The sequence below is a fragment of the Triticum dicoccoides genome, chromosome 5A (genome assembly GCF_002162155.2).
Source record: "Triticum dicoccoides isolate Atlit2015 ecotype Zavitan chromosome 5A, WEW_v2.0, whole genome shotgun sequence".
NCBI lineage: Eukaryota > Viridiplantae > Streptophyta > Magnoliopsida > Poales > Poaceae > Triticum > Triticum dicoccoides.
The window spans coordinates 595,874,595-595,891,445 of NC_041388.1; the positions used below are offsets into that span (position 1 = coordinate 595,874,595).

The following is a 16,851-nucleotide window of genomic DNA, read 5'->3' on the forward strand; positions in this document are numbered from 1 at the left end:
TTTTCGCCGGTTAGGGCTGAATTTAGCGCCGGCGGACCGAGGTTGAATCCGGCGTGCTGGAGGGCGCCGGCGAAACGGTTTTGGCGCCCTCTAGAAGCCCATTTTTCGCCGGTTAGGGCCGAATTTAGCGCCGGCGGACTCAGGTCGAACCTGACGTGCTGGGGGCGTCGGGGGAAACAGTTTTTGCGCGAAAGCCAAGCGGGCCCGCCGACTCAGCGACCGGGCGTGCTCGTCGTCCTCACCGCCTTGGTTTCCCGCAGTGAATCATGCCAAGGCTGCCGCGCCGGTCAGCCTTCCATTAATGCCTCACGGGCGGTGCAGTGAAGGCACGGCGACGCGCGTCTCGCCCGCTCCCGCCACGCGTACGCACGCATGCCGCCCGCTCGCCGCCCGCTCGCCGCCTCCCGCCGCTATAAAAGCCAGCCCCTCCTTCGCCGGTGAGCGCACACCCTCCATGGCCACAGAACTGTAACACCCTCGATGCGGCTATATCTCCCACGTGTCGAAGCACGACTTAGAGGCATAACCGCATTGAAAGCAATGTCGCAAGTGAGGTAATCTTCACACAACCCATGTAATACATAAGGGAAAAAGATAAATAGTTGGCTTACAATCGCCACTTCACACAATACATGAATAAAGCATTACATCATCCAGGTACAATCAAGGTCCGACTACGGAACCAAAATAAAAAAAGAATCCCAAAAGCGACAAGGTCCCTGATCGACCCCAACTGGGCTCCACTACTGATCAACTAGAACGAAACAACACAAAGGGCAAGATCTTCATCGAGCTCCTCCTTGAGCTTGGTTGCGTCATCTGCACGGTTCAACGGCACCTGCAAGCTGGTTTTGAAGTAACTGTGAGCCACGGGGACTCAGCAATCTCGCACCCTCGCGATCAAGACTATTTAAGCTTATGGGTAAGGTAAAGGTATGAGGTGGAGCTGCAGCAAGCGGCTAGCATATATGGTGGCTAACATACGCAAATGAGAGCGAGAAGAGAAGGCAAAGCACGGTCGAGAAACTATGATCAAGAAGTGATCCTAGAACAACCTACGTCAAACATAACTCCAACACCGTGTTCACTTCCCGGACTCCGCCGAGAAGAGACCATCACGGTTACACATGCGGTTGATGCATTTTAATTAAGGTCAACTTCAGGTTTTCTACAACCGGACGTTAACAAATTCCCATCTGCCCATAACCGTGGGCACGCCTTTCGAAAGTTCAAATCCCTGCAGGGGTGTCCCAACTTAGCCCATCACAAACTCTCACGGTCAACGAAGGATATTCCTTATAGCGGGAAGACCCGATCAGACTCGAAATCCCGGTTACAAGACATCCTCGACAATGGTAAAACAAGTCCAGTAACACCGCCCGAATGTGTCGACAAATGCCGATAGGAGCTACACATATCTCGTTCTCAGGGCACACTCAGATTGTCTAAACTTCCGGTAGGCCAGCCCAGAGTTGCCCCTGGTGGCCACCGGCGGCTGATAGTTTGGACCAACACTCAGAGGAGCACTGGCCCGGGGGGGGGGTTAAAATAAGATGACCCTTGAGTCTGCAGAACCCAAGGGAAAGAAAAGGCTAGGAGGCAAATGGTAAAACCAATGTTGGGCATTGCTGGAAGAGTTTTATTCAAGGCGAGCTGTCAAGGGGTTCCCATTATTACCCAACCGCGTAAGGAACACAAAATCCGGGAACATAACACCGATATGACGGAAACTAGGGCGGCAAGAGTGGAACAAAACACCAGGCATAAGGCCGAGCCTTCCACCCTTTACCAAGTATATAGATGCATTAATTAAATAAGATATATTGTGATATCCCAACAAGTAAACATGTTCCAACAAAGAACAACATCTCCATGTTCCAACAAGGAACAAACTTCAATCTTCACCTGCAACTAACAACGCTATAAGAGGGGCTAAGCAAAGCGGTAACATAGCCAAACAACGGTTTGCTAGGACAAGGTGGGTTAGAGGTTTGGTTCATAATATGGGAGGCATGATAAGCAAGTGATAGGTATCGCAGCATAGGCATAGCAAAAGAGCAAGCAACCAGCAAGCAAACATAGAAGTGATTTCGAGGGTATGGTCATCTTGCCTGAGATCCCGCAAGGAAGAAGAACGAGTCCATGAAGAAGACGAACGGACGTAGACGAACGGGTCCTCACAAACGCGACGTTACCGGAACCAACCCGAAGAAGCAAACACCGGAAAGAAGCACACAACAAAGTAAACAACCAACACATGAACATGGTATGACATGCGGAATGCGATATGCGATGCATATGCATGGTTGGACAAGGAATACATGAACCTGGCCTCAACTTGGAAATCCAAGAGTGCCACTGGAAAGATAAGGTGATTTCGGTTGAAATCGATATAAAGATCGCCGGAATCGGATGCACGGTTTGGAAATGGCAAGCAAAATAAATATGGCACCGATTTGCGATAAACAACAAGTAGCCATCTAAATGCATCAAGATAAATATGCTATAGTACTCAAACATGGCAACAAAATAGATGGCAGGGATCCACTCATGAAGCTTAACAAAAGATGAACACTGAGCTACGGCCAATTCATCCATTAACAGGTTCAAACAAGCATGGCAAAAGAGCAATTGGTAAACAGGTTTCAGACTTAGTGAAATTAACACTAGTCTGGAATTTCAGATCAGGTAGCACACTTTGGAGCATGAAAACTAGATGCTACAGGAACTTAACATGGCAAAGTAAAGCATGGCATGAAGCTACTCAAAGAGCTTAACACAAGTCCCTTAGTGACCTTGAGCCAAAAGGGATCAGAAAATACAATTGCAAGCATGTGAACATGGCAAAAACAGAATCAGATCACAGACTTAATAAAAACTGGAGCATGCAAATCAGATATCAAGTAGTCATGTTAACGAGCTCGATGCACTCACTACAGAGCAAGGCATGACAATCTAAGCATACACCCGTCAAGAATACACATTATGAAAGCTAGACATGGCAAGAACAACAACATAGCATGCACGGATCAACTACAACATCCTTGACAAAATCGCTAACAAGTAGACAATCTGCCCAGATTCACGAAATAACAAAAGTAGAGCTTGATTGACTCAAGTTAGGGTGCTCCATAAATGCAAACAAAGAGATGGATGGATAGAGCATCACAAGATTAGCAAAACATCCTTACTGATCATCCTCAAAAGAGGCACGGATCATTAGGAAACAACATGAACATATGACATATTAATAAAAACAGATCAAGGACTTGGTGGAATTGCTAAGTCCCTGAAATCAGCATTAACGAATGCTCCACTTTGCAAGCTTGTGCTAGTCACCACACACATCACAAAAATACATGGATAGCACCTCTAGAAAGATGGCCAAGCATATAACAAAACACATGTAGAGCTCAGGGGCATATCATGCACATATTAATCATGGCAAAAATGACAAAAGTCTAATTGGAGCAGCAGATCTGACAATTATCTCAAATAGGACTCTTCCAACAGCATTTCAGGCATTAAGATGAACTCAAATGAAAATGATGCAATGGGATGAAATGATGTACTCTCAGAGGCGAACATTTTTATATGCTATATGCTCAAATCGGAGTTACGGATGCGGAGTTACGACATGATGAATATGGGCATATGAAACATGGAAATCTTGGGGACTTAGTGAAATTTTACCTCCGCGAAAGTCAACGCGGGACGGAGGGATCCGGGACGGAGCGGATCGGGACGCGGGGAGGCTGTTTGGTTCGATGCATTGGTGGAGGCGGCGGCCGGCGAGCGCAGCGGCGAGCAGTGGCGTCGGGCGCGGCCCGGCGATGAGGTCCGGCGTGGCCTGGGCGCGCAAGAGCGGCGGCGGGCGCCTCCGGGCCCGGGCGGGCCTGACTCGGGCCCCACGGGCCGCGACGGAGGAGAGAGAGGCACGAGCGAGGTGGCGGCGTCCGATTGGGTGAGGGCGGTGGCGGCGGTGACGTGGCGGCTCCCCATTGGTTGAGGCGACGTGGCGGCTGGCGGTGGACATGTCCGGCCGTCGGTGGACGTGTCCGGCGGCGCGAGGAGGTGGAAGGCTAGGGTTAGATCTGCGCGAGAATTCGGGAAGGGCCACATATTTATAGGTAGAGGGAGCTAGGATAGTCCAAATGAGATGCGGTTTTCGGCCACGCGATCGTGATCGAACGACCGAGATGATGGAGGAGGTTTAGGTGGGTTTTGGCCCAAATTGAAGGGGTGTTGGGCTGCAACACACACGAGGCCTTTTCGGTCCCTCGGTTAACCGTTGGAGTATCAAATGAAGTCCAAATGGTACGAAACTTGACAGGCGGTCTATCGGTAGTAAACCAAGGCCGCTTGGCAAGTCTCGGTCCAATCCGGAAATGTTTAACCCCCACACACGAAAGAAAGGTAGAAATGATCACCGGAGGAGATAGGAGCGCCGGAATGCAAAACGGACAACGGGAAAAATGCTCGGATGCATGAGACGAACATGTATGTAAATGAAATGCACATGATGACATGATATGCAAAGCATGACACGCAAGCAATGACAAGGCAACAACAGCGAATAACTGGACGACACCTGGCACATCGGTCTCGGGGCGTTACAAGAACCATCTCCCCCTCTCGACCTCTCACCGCCGACGCACGTCTCTCCTCCCCCCCCTCCCCGATGACGAGCATGGCCGAACGATACCCCAGGCGATGGTGCGGCGGCCAACGGCTTCGGCCGCCGCCACCTACACGAGGACGAGGTACGCCTCCTCTACGAGGCTGACTACCCGGCGCCGCCAGACATGTGGGTGCCGGGCTCCTGGAGGCTCAGCGCCGGCGGCGTCTCGGTGCCTCCAGTGCCCACCAAAGCTGATTGGCGTGCCGAAATCACGCGCATCCGGTCCTCGTTGCCGGCGGCGGCGAGGAACGAGCCGGGGTACACCCCCGACAACAACGCGCTGTGGACGGCATACTTCGCCCGGCGCCACGAGGAACAACTCGCCTCCACCAACGACGTCAAGCCCGCGGCCGCCTCAATTCCGATGGACGGCACCAATGATGAGGTGTCCCCGGCCGTACTGAATACAAGACCGCAATGGCAACAATAAGGAGCTCTGACCAAAGTGAGCCAGTTCCTCCGTATGTCGTGTTGAGCGACGATCCTTGAGCTGCTGTTGAATTACATTGTTCCACCCCGGTTTACCATAAGCCAGTGCTCATTCCCAACATTTTTTGCTCAAAATAAAGATGATTAATTCCCGCACAAATAATAAATAAATAACAGTTTTGCTACACAGCGCAGCTGAAGGAGAGAGGAAGGGGACGAGAAGAGGCAGCGACGCGCACCTCACCACTGGATCGACCGGAAAACAACCGCTCCACCCACTTGGACGGCCCCATCCGCCGCAGCCGTCGCCGTCACCGTCAGCATAGATCACAGCGAACAGCAGAACAGAGAGATAAACGCAGGCGCCGCACGCAATGAAATTGCGTGAAATCGGTGCATGGGGGAAAATTCTGTACCATCGTCCAGGTACAAGGCAACACCTGGTCCAATGGACCATCTGTTACCCTCTCCGTCTTCCTAGGGGGTCCACCATCGCGCAATACGTATTCGTAGCTCTGGACATACGCCTAGCACTGCTTCATCTCAAACGCCGAGACGCAATGCCGGGCTATGGATGGACTCCTCCAGAGGTAGGGGTGATCAAAATTAACACTGATGTTGCTGTCAGTACGGACTCCGACAAGGTGGGCGCGGATGGTGTCGCCCGATCTTCCACGGCCTTGTTGGGTGCATGAAGCAAACCCCATGTGGAGGTTACAGATCCGTTCATTGAGAAAACTTTGGCGTTGCGTGATGGAGTAATTTTTGCTAATCTTTATGGTTTCTCGTATGTGATTCTGAAAACAAACTGCCTGGTGATTGTCAATCTCTGGAAATATCGTCACAATAGTTTATCTGTTGTGGCACCGCTACTTTTAAAAATTGGAGAGCTAGTGTCATCCTTTGCTTCTTTTCATATTCAACATGTATTAAGGTCAGCCAATGTACTGGCCCATCTTTGTGCTAAACATGTATGTACACTGCTGGTTACCGAAAGTTGAATTGATTCTAGACCCTCTTTCCTGCTCACTAGCCTTCTGGCTGATGATCTCAGAAGTTCTTTTGTTGAATAAAGTTCTCAAGTTGGATTGCAAAAAAAAAAAAAATGCAATACGGGAATTTCCAGCGCTCACAGCAGGTGCAATAAATGACGAGTCAGGTGGCCAATCGCTCAGTACGTCCGGTCGAGATAACAGGAGCATATGTCGGTATGACCCATATCGCTGCTCTCGTTTTTAGTCTGTTTTTCTTTTTCTTTATGCGTATGTGTGAATATTAGGTGTGCGTGTGTAAATATATACAAAAGTATCATATAATATGTGTGTAAATTATACTATAGTGCAAAATAGCACTATTACACTCCTATATTTCCAATCATAAAAATATGCAATTTCAGTACAAATTGTGTGCAAGTTTTTTATCATTTGTTTTTAATTGTTGTTTTATTTTCTTTCTTCTATAAGGGTAATACCAACACCACTAATTACTTCCCCTTAGAAAAGTTTTTTTTAAATATTCACTATTATACACGTATTGTTGCATATTATGAAAAAGTGCAATTTTCGTCTAAATTATATGTAAATTTTGTCATTATGTTTCTTTTGTTTCTTTTGGACGGGTAAAATGAACGCCCTTAATTCTTTCTACCTTAGAGAAATCAGTTCTATGTCTTTTTAGTTTTGTAATAGTTTTGGTCTTTATTATTGTTTATCAAGTGTTCTTAGTCGGGTTTTTCTATTTCTTTATGCGTATGTGTGAATATTAGGTGTGCGTGTGTAAATATATACAAACGTATTATACAATATCTACGTAAATTATACTATAGTGCAAAATTGCACCATTATATGCCTATTTTTACATTCATAAAAAGATGCAATTTTAGTACAATTTGTGTGCAAGTTTTTCATCATTTTTCTGTTTTACTTCATTTTGTTTCTTCGATAATGGTAATACCAACACCACTAATTAACTCCTTCTTAGAAAGTTCTTTTTTTAAAAGATTCACTATTATACACGTATTCTTGCATATTATAAAAAAGTGCAATTTTCGTCTAAAATTATGTGCAAATTTCGTCAAAATTTTATGCAAATTTTTTCATTATGTTTTTTTGTTTCTTTTGGAAGGTTAAAATGAACGCCCTTAATTCTTTCTACCTTAGAGAAATCAGTTTTGTGTCTTTTTAGTTTTGTAATAGTTTTGGTCTTTATTATTGTTAATCAAGTGTTTTTAGTCGGGTTTTTTCTATTTCTTTATGTGTACGTGTGAATATTAGGTGTGCGTGTGTATTTATATACAAACATATTATACATATCTACATAAATTATACTATAGTGCAAAATTGCACTATTACATGCCTATTTTTACATTCATAAAAATATGCAATTTTAGTACAATTTGTGTGCAAGTTTTTCATCATTTTTTTGTTTTTATTTCATTTTGTTTCTTCCATAATGGTAATACCAACACCACTAATTAACTCCTTCTTAGAAAAGTTCTTTTTAAAAAAGATTCACTATTATACACGTATTCTTTCATATTATAAAAAAAGTGCAATTTTCGTCTAAAATTATGTGCAAATTTCGTCATTATGTTTTATTTAATTTTTTCTTTTGGAAGGATAAAATGAATGCCCCTAATTCTTTCTACCTTAGAGAAAATTCAGTTCTATGTCTTTTTTAGCTTTGTTTATCAAGTGTTTTTAGTCGGTTTTTCTTTTTCTCTATGTGTATGTGTGAAAATATTAGGTGTGTGTGTGTGTGTGTACCTCTACTAATAAAGCAATGTACCTTTCTCTAATTTTTTGATTCGTTCACTCATATTATTATTTTTGATTTTTTGATATTTTTTTACTATCCGAGGTGGTACTAAATCTTCGTGCGGTACTATCTGGGCAATTCAATCATGCATCTTCCGCGCCTGGGCCTCGCTCAAAAAAATGTACCCTAATGGATCGCTAAAAAAAGAACATGCCCTAAGTCAGTGATGCTACTGAGCGGGTCGGCGATGCTTGAACTCGAAACCGTAGTTTGCCTAATGTATCAAATAGAAGACCTGGACCTGTGAAATCTTGAACCCCGTGTGATATTATGTTTTTCACGTTGCAATGCTCATGCCCTTTTGCTAGTATTATACAATATGTGCGTAAACACTTTAGCTATATGTAAGTTGCTGGAATTTAAAGTTTAGGTAAGTCGATTTTCTAACCGGTGATTTTTTTGTCAATATTCGTGTTTTCTTGTGTTATTTTATGATTTCCTGGGCTATTTTTTTGACTTGCCTCTGTTTGGCGCCAGTCAATTTCTCTATCAGTCTTGAAGCCCGTAACTCATTGCCTGCTTTTTTTTATTTGTATGTGTATTTGCATTTTTTTACTTGTTTTTTTCTCTATAGGTATTTTTGAGATATTGGGTGAGTGTAAGTGTACACACACAAGTATTATACAATAATATGCCTATGAATTATACTAGAGTGTTAAAATTGCTCAGCGACAGTATCTCGAAGGTGCTCATAGAGGTGGGATGTATGGTGTGCGTCACAGAGATGTGTATATATGTGTGTATGTGAGTATCTATGATTGTACTGTGTTAAAGAAACAAAATCAGAGTGTCCTCTACACAATTACTTCAGTACATGCGCATACACAATGAATTGTAGAGTGGGAGAGGTGGAATGCTAAATCATTTTCTTTTGACGCATGGAATGCTAATTAATAAGTACTCTTTCTATAAACAAATATAAAAGCGTTTAGATCATTACGAAGGGAGTATAGTTTAGCTAATTCAGCAATCAGCAGTAATTATAGTACCATAGATACGGACATACGGTTGTATACGGTATCTACGTACATGCGTGACCGGCCGGCTGGGTGCATATGCACGCATCGGCATCAGTACTTCCCGATGCCTAGTTGTACCACTAAACGTGATGTTAAGTACTTCCTCCGTCTCAAAATTATTGTCTTAAATTAGTCTAGATACAAATGTATCTAATAGTAAAATATGATTTGATATATTTGTATTTAGACAAATCTAGGACAATAATTTTGGAACGTAGGGGTACAAGTACTGCTCCTACTACTCATGGTTGGTGTCGCCCCCGTGAACGTCACGAATTTAACCATTCAGTCTTTAGCTGATTGTTAAAAGGAAGTGATCACTGACCTCAATTACAAAATCAATCACCTGACCTGTAGCCACCCCCAATAAATAAAGGATGAGAACTAATTAATCAGCTTCTCCGATCACTGGCAGATGATTAACATGGAATGGAAATGGAAGGCGTGGTTCTTGCTGCCACATTGTGATGACGTCTCCAGACGGAGAACAATCTGAACCATTCTCTCGCCTACCGCTATCCTGCCGAAGGTCTTGGAAGGCGTGGTTCTTGCTGCCACGGGTGTGCCCGTTCGCTCGATGCGGACGACGTGCTCCCGGTCATGGGTGCATGACGCCCACGCCTCTGACTTTTTTTTTTCTCTGATGAGGACGAGCGGCAGGTGCTCTGACTTTAGGGACGAAACGGAATTTCGAGTACTAGGCTGGGCGCGGAGGCCGGCGATCCATTCCAGTGGCGAGTTTTCAAGGAGGGAGACAGGGAAACTCCGGTTGACCTGCAAAGTCCACCACAAAAGAATATGCCACATGTGAAGCTGCTCGCGCTGGACGCCGTCGCCAATGGCCTGCTCGTCGGCGCTGCGGCGGTATAAAAGGCGCAGCATCCTCTCGTCGTCTTCACACCATTGGCCATCCACCCACGACGACGAAGACGAAAGCGGCGATGGGGAGGGCGCCCCGCGGCAGCCGCGCCCCGCTCCTCGACCACGGGGTACGCAGGCGCCGCACTCATCGGTTTCCCGGCTCCTCCCCCGTCGATCAGTTTCTGAGGCCGATTGCGCTTGTTTTTGCAGGAGACGGCGAGGGTTCCCTCGGACCTCGAGGAGGGCAGCAACGTCCAGGTTCGCCTCCCTTATCCCAGACCCACTCCGTTTCTTCAGCTACAACGGCCAACTACTGAGAGGTTCATCATTTTCTTTCTCTGATGATCGTCTAACTGGAATCCTCTCAGGCGGCGAATGTGGGGTTCTGCCGGGTCATCAAACTGGTGAGCACGCTGCGAAGGTTTTCGATGCTTTCTGCAAGATTTTGTTCATGTGTTGCGCTTCTGAATTCACGCGCGAACGGGTTAATTGCAGGCAAAGCCCGACGCGTGGAAGCTCATCTTTGCCACCACCGCGCTCATCATCGCCTCCCTCAGTAACCTCCTCGTTGTAAGCAATCCAAACTTATCATGATAAATAGGTCTACGCGTCAAGAGCTTTTAATTGAACTGATCAACGCTGTAGCTTCCTGGAAACCGTGTACCTATAAATATCATTTCAGTAATCAGTTTTGACCGGTGAGCAGAGCAGAGTAAATTTGTTCATGTGTGTCAGGACTAAGTGGTGGTGAGCAGAGTACATTGCTTCTTATGTGACAGGATTAAATACTACTCCATACAGAGCAAGTTCTACATTTTTTTTTTCTTTTTAGAAAAGGACGATGACCCCGGCCTCTGCATCCGGGCGATGCATACGGCCACTTTATTAATTATTATCAGAAGACCTTACAAAATCATACAACAGTAAGACTAAAGCCGCCGTCTAAGCAACAAATTGTCGCTACATCTATCCAGTTGATGAAGGGGCGCAGATAGCCTGGGCCTAATACCAAACAGACATCGCAGCCAAGCCTAACATCTAAGACCTGAGACCCCAACCTAGCCACTTGCCGGGTCTGGGACACACACTGGTCCGGCGTGCTCTCAGAGGCCGCCGCCGCTAACTGCCACCGCTCCATTTTCAGAACTGTACTGATGCATCAACCTTGCTCGGTCCAGCTATCGTCGACGCCACCACGGCGCCCAACGGCACCTCCTCCCTGCGCGCAAACAGCTGAACACGTCGCGGTCGCCACTGATACACCTCAGCGCCATGCTGCCAAGTACTACTGGCCGACACAGCTTGAAGCCCTTGGAGGATTTGTCGTGCGTAGCACCTGCCGACCAGGCATGACCAAGCGTAGCACCTGCCGGTTAGGCATGACTTGACATCTCCACCGAAGCTCCGTGCAAGACGAAGCCGCTCCACCTCCTGCCTCTGACTTCCAGCGCTGCTCCACAAAACGATGCTCCCAAGAGAGAAACGACACCGCAGTGCCGCCATCGTCCGGTCTGGAACACCGGATCCTAGGGTTTCCCCCGGAGCAATACGAGTGGGTCGACGGTAGTCACATGACGATGCCTTCATCAAGGTGACGACGTGGAACGCCGCCATCGCCGACCGTCGGCTCGGTTTTCACCGGCAACTACGTCTTCCCGACTCGCAGCTGGTGCCAGATGACAGATCCCGAGATCCGAACACCCAGCCTCAGGCTGACCACCTCTGACGGAAGAGATGACCACCACCGCCGGCTGCACCGGTCAGAACAAATCTGATCGGAGGTGCCGCCGACGAGACCACCAGGCCCTCCACGCCGCCGTCGCCGATCTAAAGGCAGCATGCACGCCACCGCAGCCAAGCCGGCCGCCGCCGACCGCAGCCGCCGCCGACGACCGAAGGGCCATCCGCAGCGCCCGCAGCCCTGGCCTCCGCCGCGCCAAGCCGTCGTCGTCCGAGGACGGGCCGGCCTCTCGCCGCCTGCAACCATCCGCCGCGCCGCAGATCCCAGATCGGTCGCGCCATCACACCCCTTGGGGTCCGCCCCACCCCGGAGACGCGCGAGAGAGGAGATCCTTCGCCACCACCGTCGGCCCTCGGGCTTAGCCCGACAGCGTCTTCCGGCGGCGGCGAAGGGAGAGGAGGAGGGAGTTTGCGGCGGCGGCGGCTAGGTTTCTGACCGCCCGAGTCGCCCTAAGGGGAGGACGACGCGGGGCCCTTTGCTAAAGTTTGATCAATATCAGAGCAAGTTCTACTTACATAGTTACATCTATAAAATGCTGCACATGTTTGAGTTCTTGTCACATTGCATATATAGATCATGTTTTTTTTAAGCCTAAAGGATGGATCATCTTGTGTTATCCTGCAGCCCAAATATGGCGGCAAGATAATCGATATTGTGTCAAGAGATGTTCGGCTGCCAGAAGATAGGGCTCAAGCCCTGGCGGATGTGAATGGCACCATCTTGTACATTGTGCTAATAGTTGTAACCGGGTATATATCTTTCTTGGAAACTTGCATCGATTTTGATTCTTATTATAGAGGGATTTTCTGTTGTGCAACATCCCCATCTTTTATTTATTCAGCTTACATTTCATGGATGTATAGCTAGGCTGCAGTTTAATTGGTACAAATAGTTAAACCATTTCTCTCTGAATTACATCTTCTTTCAGGTCAGCTTGCACAGCTCTTCGGGCATGGGTGTTCAATTCTGCTAGCGAGAGAGTTGTGGCTCGACTCAGACATGACTTGTTCAGTCATCTCATAAACCAGGCAAGTGCCTTAATTCTCTGTCCAAATTTGCCTTAAATCAAACGCTTTTGATTTTCAGGTCTTCCATTTATCCGTATTCTTATTATCAAGTCGGCACACGTGTCTTGTGCCTCCACAGGAGATAGCATTTTTTGATGTGACCAGAACAGGGGAGCTCTTAAGCAGGCTTTCTGAAGACACCCAAATCATAAAGAATGCCGCTACGACAAACCTTTCGGAAGCGCTGCGCAATCTGACTACCACGGCTATTGGTCTTGGCTTCATGTTCTCAACTTCATGGAAGCTAACATGTGAGTACCAGCTACATGTTCTTGGCCTTTACTCAGCATACACCTCAAGCATATCTCATTTACCATTCCTCCACAGTGTTGTCACTTGCAATTGTTCCGGTGATATCGGCTGTCGTGCGTAAATTCGGGCGTTTTCTTCGTGAGCTTTCACATCAGACACAAGCTGCAGCTGCTGTTGCTTCATCCATAGCTGAGGTTTGTACTATCTGATGTTGATTGCTTAACGAGCATAGGAGAATTTTGGTGAAAACTTTCTTTAATTACTCTAACGGTTTACAGAAAAGTAACAATAAAATATGCACTTTGAGTTTTCATTTCAACCATAGGGTAGAATCCTTGATTAGTTGTATTTGTGCATTGACAATTATATCTACTACATTCTAGGAATCCTTTGGTGCCATCCGCACGGTAAGAGCCTTTGCTCAGGAGCCTCATGAGATTTCACGATATAGCGGAAAAGTAAATGAGACACTGAAACTTGGTCTCAAGCAAGCTGTGAGTACTGTAATGTTCATGTATGAAAAATGGCACCATTTTGCATAATGATCTGACTAAGCCTTTTTTTTGTAGAAAGTTGTTGGCCTATTTTCCGGAGGGCTTAATGCTGCATCAACCCTGTCGGTTGTTATTGTTGTTATTTATGGAGCTAAATTAACCATCAATGGTTACATGACAACTGGTGCTCTTACGTCATTCATCTTATACAGCCTTACAGGTAAGATTCAGAGACCCTCAAAATCCAGCGTTATCAATTTTGTTTTCACTGAACCCAGTATTCTGCCAATACTACAACTGGAAATCTAGAAGTCGGTTATGACAATCAAGTTTTAAGGGGCATCTCTGTTTTCATTGTCATGATTATTTGTATGCTGACCTTTCTGAACAACTCATTCTCTCTTGAATATGCAGTTGGTTCGTCAGTCTCTGCCTTGTCAGGATTATACACAACTGTAATGAAAGCATCAGGTTCAAGCCGTAGAGTTTTTCAACTTCTTGACCGTATTTCCTCGATGAAAAACTCTGGGGACAAATGTCCAAAAAAGTGAGTTTCATTGCCCATCGGCTTTCTTGGTTGATTTTGCCTATGTTGTATGCAATACCTACCTTTGATTATTGGCATTTCCTTCCATTTTGCTGTGAGTTTCATTGTCTATTACTAGCTTTCTTGGCTGATTCTACGTATGGAGTATGCACTACCTTATATTATTGGCATTTTCTTCCATTTCAGTGAAAATGATGGGGAGGTTGAGTTAGACGATGTCTGGTTTGCATATCCTTCTCGCCGTTCTCATCTGATTCTTAAGGTGAATATATTCTTGCATGCTTATCTCTCATGCTCTTTCCTATGAATTTGCACTGCGATTGGGATAACTGGGCTCACTTACTGAAACACACTTTCAGTAAGCATACATGCTGTATCTCAGTTCAGTTGATATTGGGTGTCATCAATATTTCAGGGAATCACATTGAAGCTAGCACCAGGCTCAAAGGTTGCACTTGTTGGGCCAAGTGGTGGTGGAAAAGTAAGCTCCTATAAGTTTTGGTGTTACACAATATGAATTGTTTCTCAATTGCGGACTCTCAGTCATAACCTTCGGGTTTCTTACACGCTCCTGCAGACTACAATAGCAAATTTGATCGAAAGGTTTTACGACCCTATAAAGGGAAGGATCTTGCTAAATGGAGTGCCTCTGGTAGAAATTTCACATCAGTATCTCCATCAAATGGTATGGTGTCGCCCAACTCTTTTCTACACAGTTTTTTTAAAAGAATTTTCTTATTCCATACTTGTATATCTGGCTTCAGATTTTTTTTCCCCTCCTCAAATGTTCATTCTTTTTCTGAACCAAATGATCTCAGGTGAGCATAGTTAGCCAGGAGCCTACACTCTTCAACCGCTCCATTGAAGAGAACATTGCATATGGATTGGAGGGCAAAGCGAGCTCCGCCGACGTCGAGAACGCAGCTGTGAGTATCTGAATTTAGGAACTCTTGTGAAGCATATCTCTCAGGAGTCAGGACTGCAGGACCTGAGTTCCAGTAACTTGTGGGTGCAGAAAATGGCGAACGCGCATGACTTCATATGCGGCTTCCCGGACCAGTACAAGACGATCGTCGGAGAGCGCGGCATCAGGCTATCCGGCGGGCAGAAGCAGCGGGTCGCCATCGCGAGAGCTCTGCTGATGAACCCGCGGGTGCTCCTCCTGGACGAAGCCACCAGCGCCCTGGACGCCGAGAGCGAGCACCTTGTCCAGGTACCATGGCCACTCCACTGTTTCCAGCTCCTGAACTGTTCTAAATTTCTGCCATTTATTTGCTTCTTCTCCAATATGGCACAGGATGCAATGGACTCGTTGATGAGAGGGAGGACGGTTCTCGTGATAGCTCACCGGCTCTCCACCGTGAAGACCGCCGACACCGTCGCCGTCATCTCCGAGGGGCAGATCGTGGAGAGCGGCACGCACGACGAGCTCCTCGGTCGCGACGGCATCTACACGGCCCTGGTGAAGAGGCAGCTGCAGTTGCCCAAGTTTGAAGGGACCGCCAACGGGACAGACGAAGTTGGACCTGTTGGCATCAGGTTAAGCACACGCTGTTTCTCTCCAAGACATTTGGTTCACTTGTACGGCTGTATGCCTGTCTGAGGATTGTGAGTGCACTGCAAAGGATTGTGAGTGCATAAATTTATTGGTTCAATACCAATTGAGTATCATATTTTAAGATTTAACTTAATTTGAGTATGGATGAAGAAGGCGAGACTGTATCACATATATTTTGGTTTGACGTGTACTATTTAGCTTGAGATGTGCATCACATGCTTTGCTAACCGTGTACAAATCAAGTGGACATATACACCAAACAAAAATAATTTAGAGTCAACTATATCACGTCCACGCACACATACATAGGATCAAAGTTGACACTTAGTACATCTCCAGCGCTAACCCTCAAAACAGACACTGTATTTATTCGCGGACCGGTCGACCAGTCCATGCGGAAGGCGACTATCCAACCTTGTCCCCTAATCTTTTGTCTCTATTTTTTAACTAAGTCTGGAACACTCAAAATAATAGCATATCAAAACTTCGATGAGTGAAAGTATTCAAATGCGACGGTAGTTCTAATTAAAATATTACAATCAACTAAAGTCCTACAATAAATCGTTCAAATTTGAATCCAACTCGCATATATGTTCCAGTTATCCCTTGTAACCGCATACATATGCTCAACCAAATCTTTCTTGAGTTGCTTATGAGTTGCTCGATGACGAATTTGTTGATACGTTTGAACAAACTCATCAAATGTGGCTGGATTCTAATGTGAGAGTTGGATAGGATCACCTGTGTTCTCAAATTTCAAACCTCCGGCAAGATCTTCACCCTCATCCTCCACGATTATGTTGTGCATGATCACACAACATGTCATCACCTCCTACAAGGTATCAGGTTCCTATTGTTTTGCAGGTCCACGAACAACTGCAACATGGGCTTGGAGCCCTCTAAATGTCCTCTTGACATCATTTCTAGCTCCTTATCTTTGGACAAAGTGATCTCTTTTCTGACCAACTGATCTAGAGTTTGTCTTGACGAAGGTAGCCCATGGAGGATAAATATTGTCAACTAGATAGTAGCCCATGTTGAACTCATGTCCATTGACAATATAGTTGTCAGGAGGAGCTTGCCCTTTAGTCAACCTAGCAAACAATGGAGACTGCTGCAGTACATTGATGACATAGTGTGACATGGGCATGCCAAATTCGGAGGTCTTGTTTTCCAACCACTTCAAGAATGATGGTGGCTTCTTAAAATGGCCCTAATATTGCCCTTGGAGCTTTTGGGCAGTCCTTTCATCTTCAGTGCATGAAATCAAGAGAACCTAGCAAACCTGGGCACACTCTTGCTTTAGGCATTGCCAAGAGCCTCTCAGTGTCTGTGACAGTTGGTTCTCTCAAGTATTGAAGTCCAAACAGTTCGACCATCGCAGT

General features: G+C 46.2%; 1 protein-coding gene across 1 annotated transcript; it reads left to right on the forward strand.

Annotated features, from left to right (window-relative positions):
- The first annotated feature begins 9,650 nt into the window (after positions 1-9,650).
- On the forward strand, positions 9,651-15,591 carry LOC119303180 (ABC transporter B family member 25-like). Its single transcript, XM_037580276.1, has 17 exons — positions 9,651-9,935; positions 10,018-10,065; positions 10,176-10,211; positions 10,303-10,377; positions 12,173-12,297; positions 12,477-12,576; positions 12,695-12,866; positions 12,943-13,061; positions 13,251-13,361; positions 13,437-13,581; positions 13,776-13,908; positions 14,095-14,170; positions 14,324-14,389; positions 14,486-14,593; positions 14,727-14,834; positions 14,924-15,121; positions 15,206-15,591. The coding sequence occupies exons 1-17, from the start codon at positions 9,888-9,890 to the stop codon at positions 15,509-15,511; spliced, it is 1,974 nt and encodes a 657-aa protein (XP_037436173.1). The 5' UTR covers positions 9,651-9,887; the 3' UTR covers positions 15,512-15,591.
- Positions 15,592-16,851: the final 1,260 nt, after the last annotated feature.

Excerpts from the sequence above, each read along its gene's own strand:
- LOC119303180 (XM_037580276.1), top strand. The coding sequence starts at position 9,888 with ATGGGGAGGGCGCCCCGCGGCAGCCGCGCCCCGCTCCTCGACCACGGG. Across the intron at positions 10,212-10,302 it reads TCTGCCGGGTCATCAAACTG|GCAAAGCCCGACGCGTGGAA; the intron begins GTGAGCACGCTG and ends GGTTAATTGCAG. Across the intron at positions 10,378-12,172 it reads CCCTCAGTAACCTCCTCGTT|CCCAAATATGGCGGCAAGAT; the intron begins GTAAGCAATCCA and ends GTTATCCTGCAG.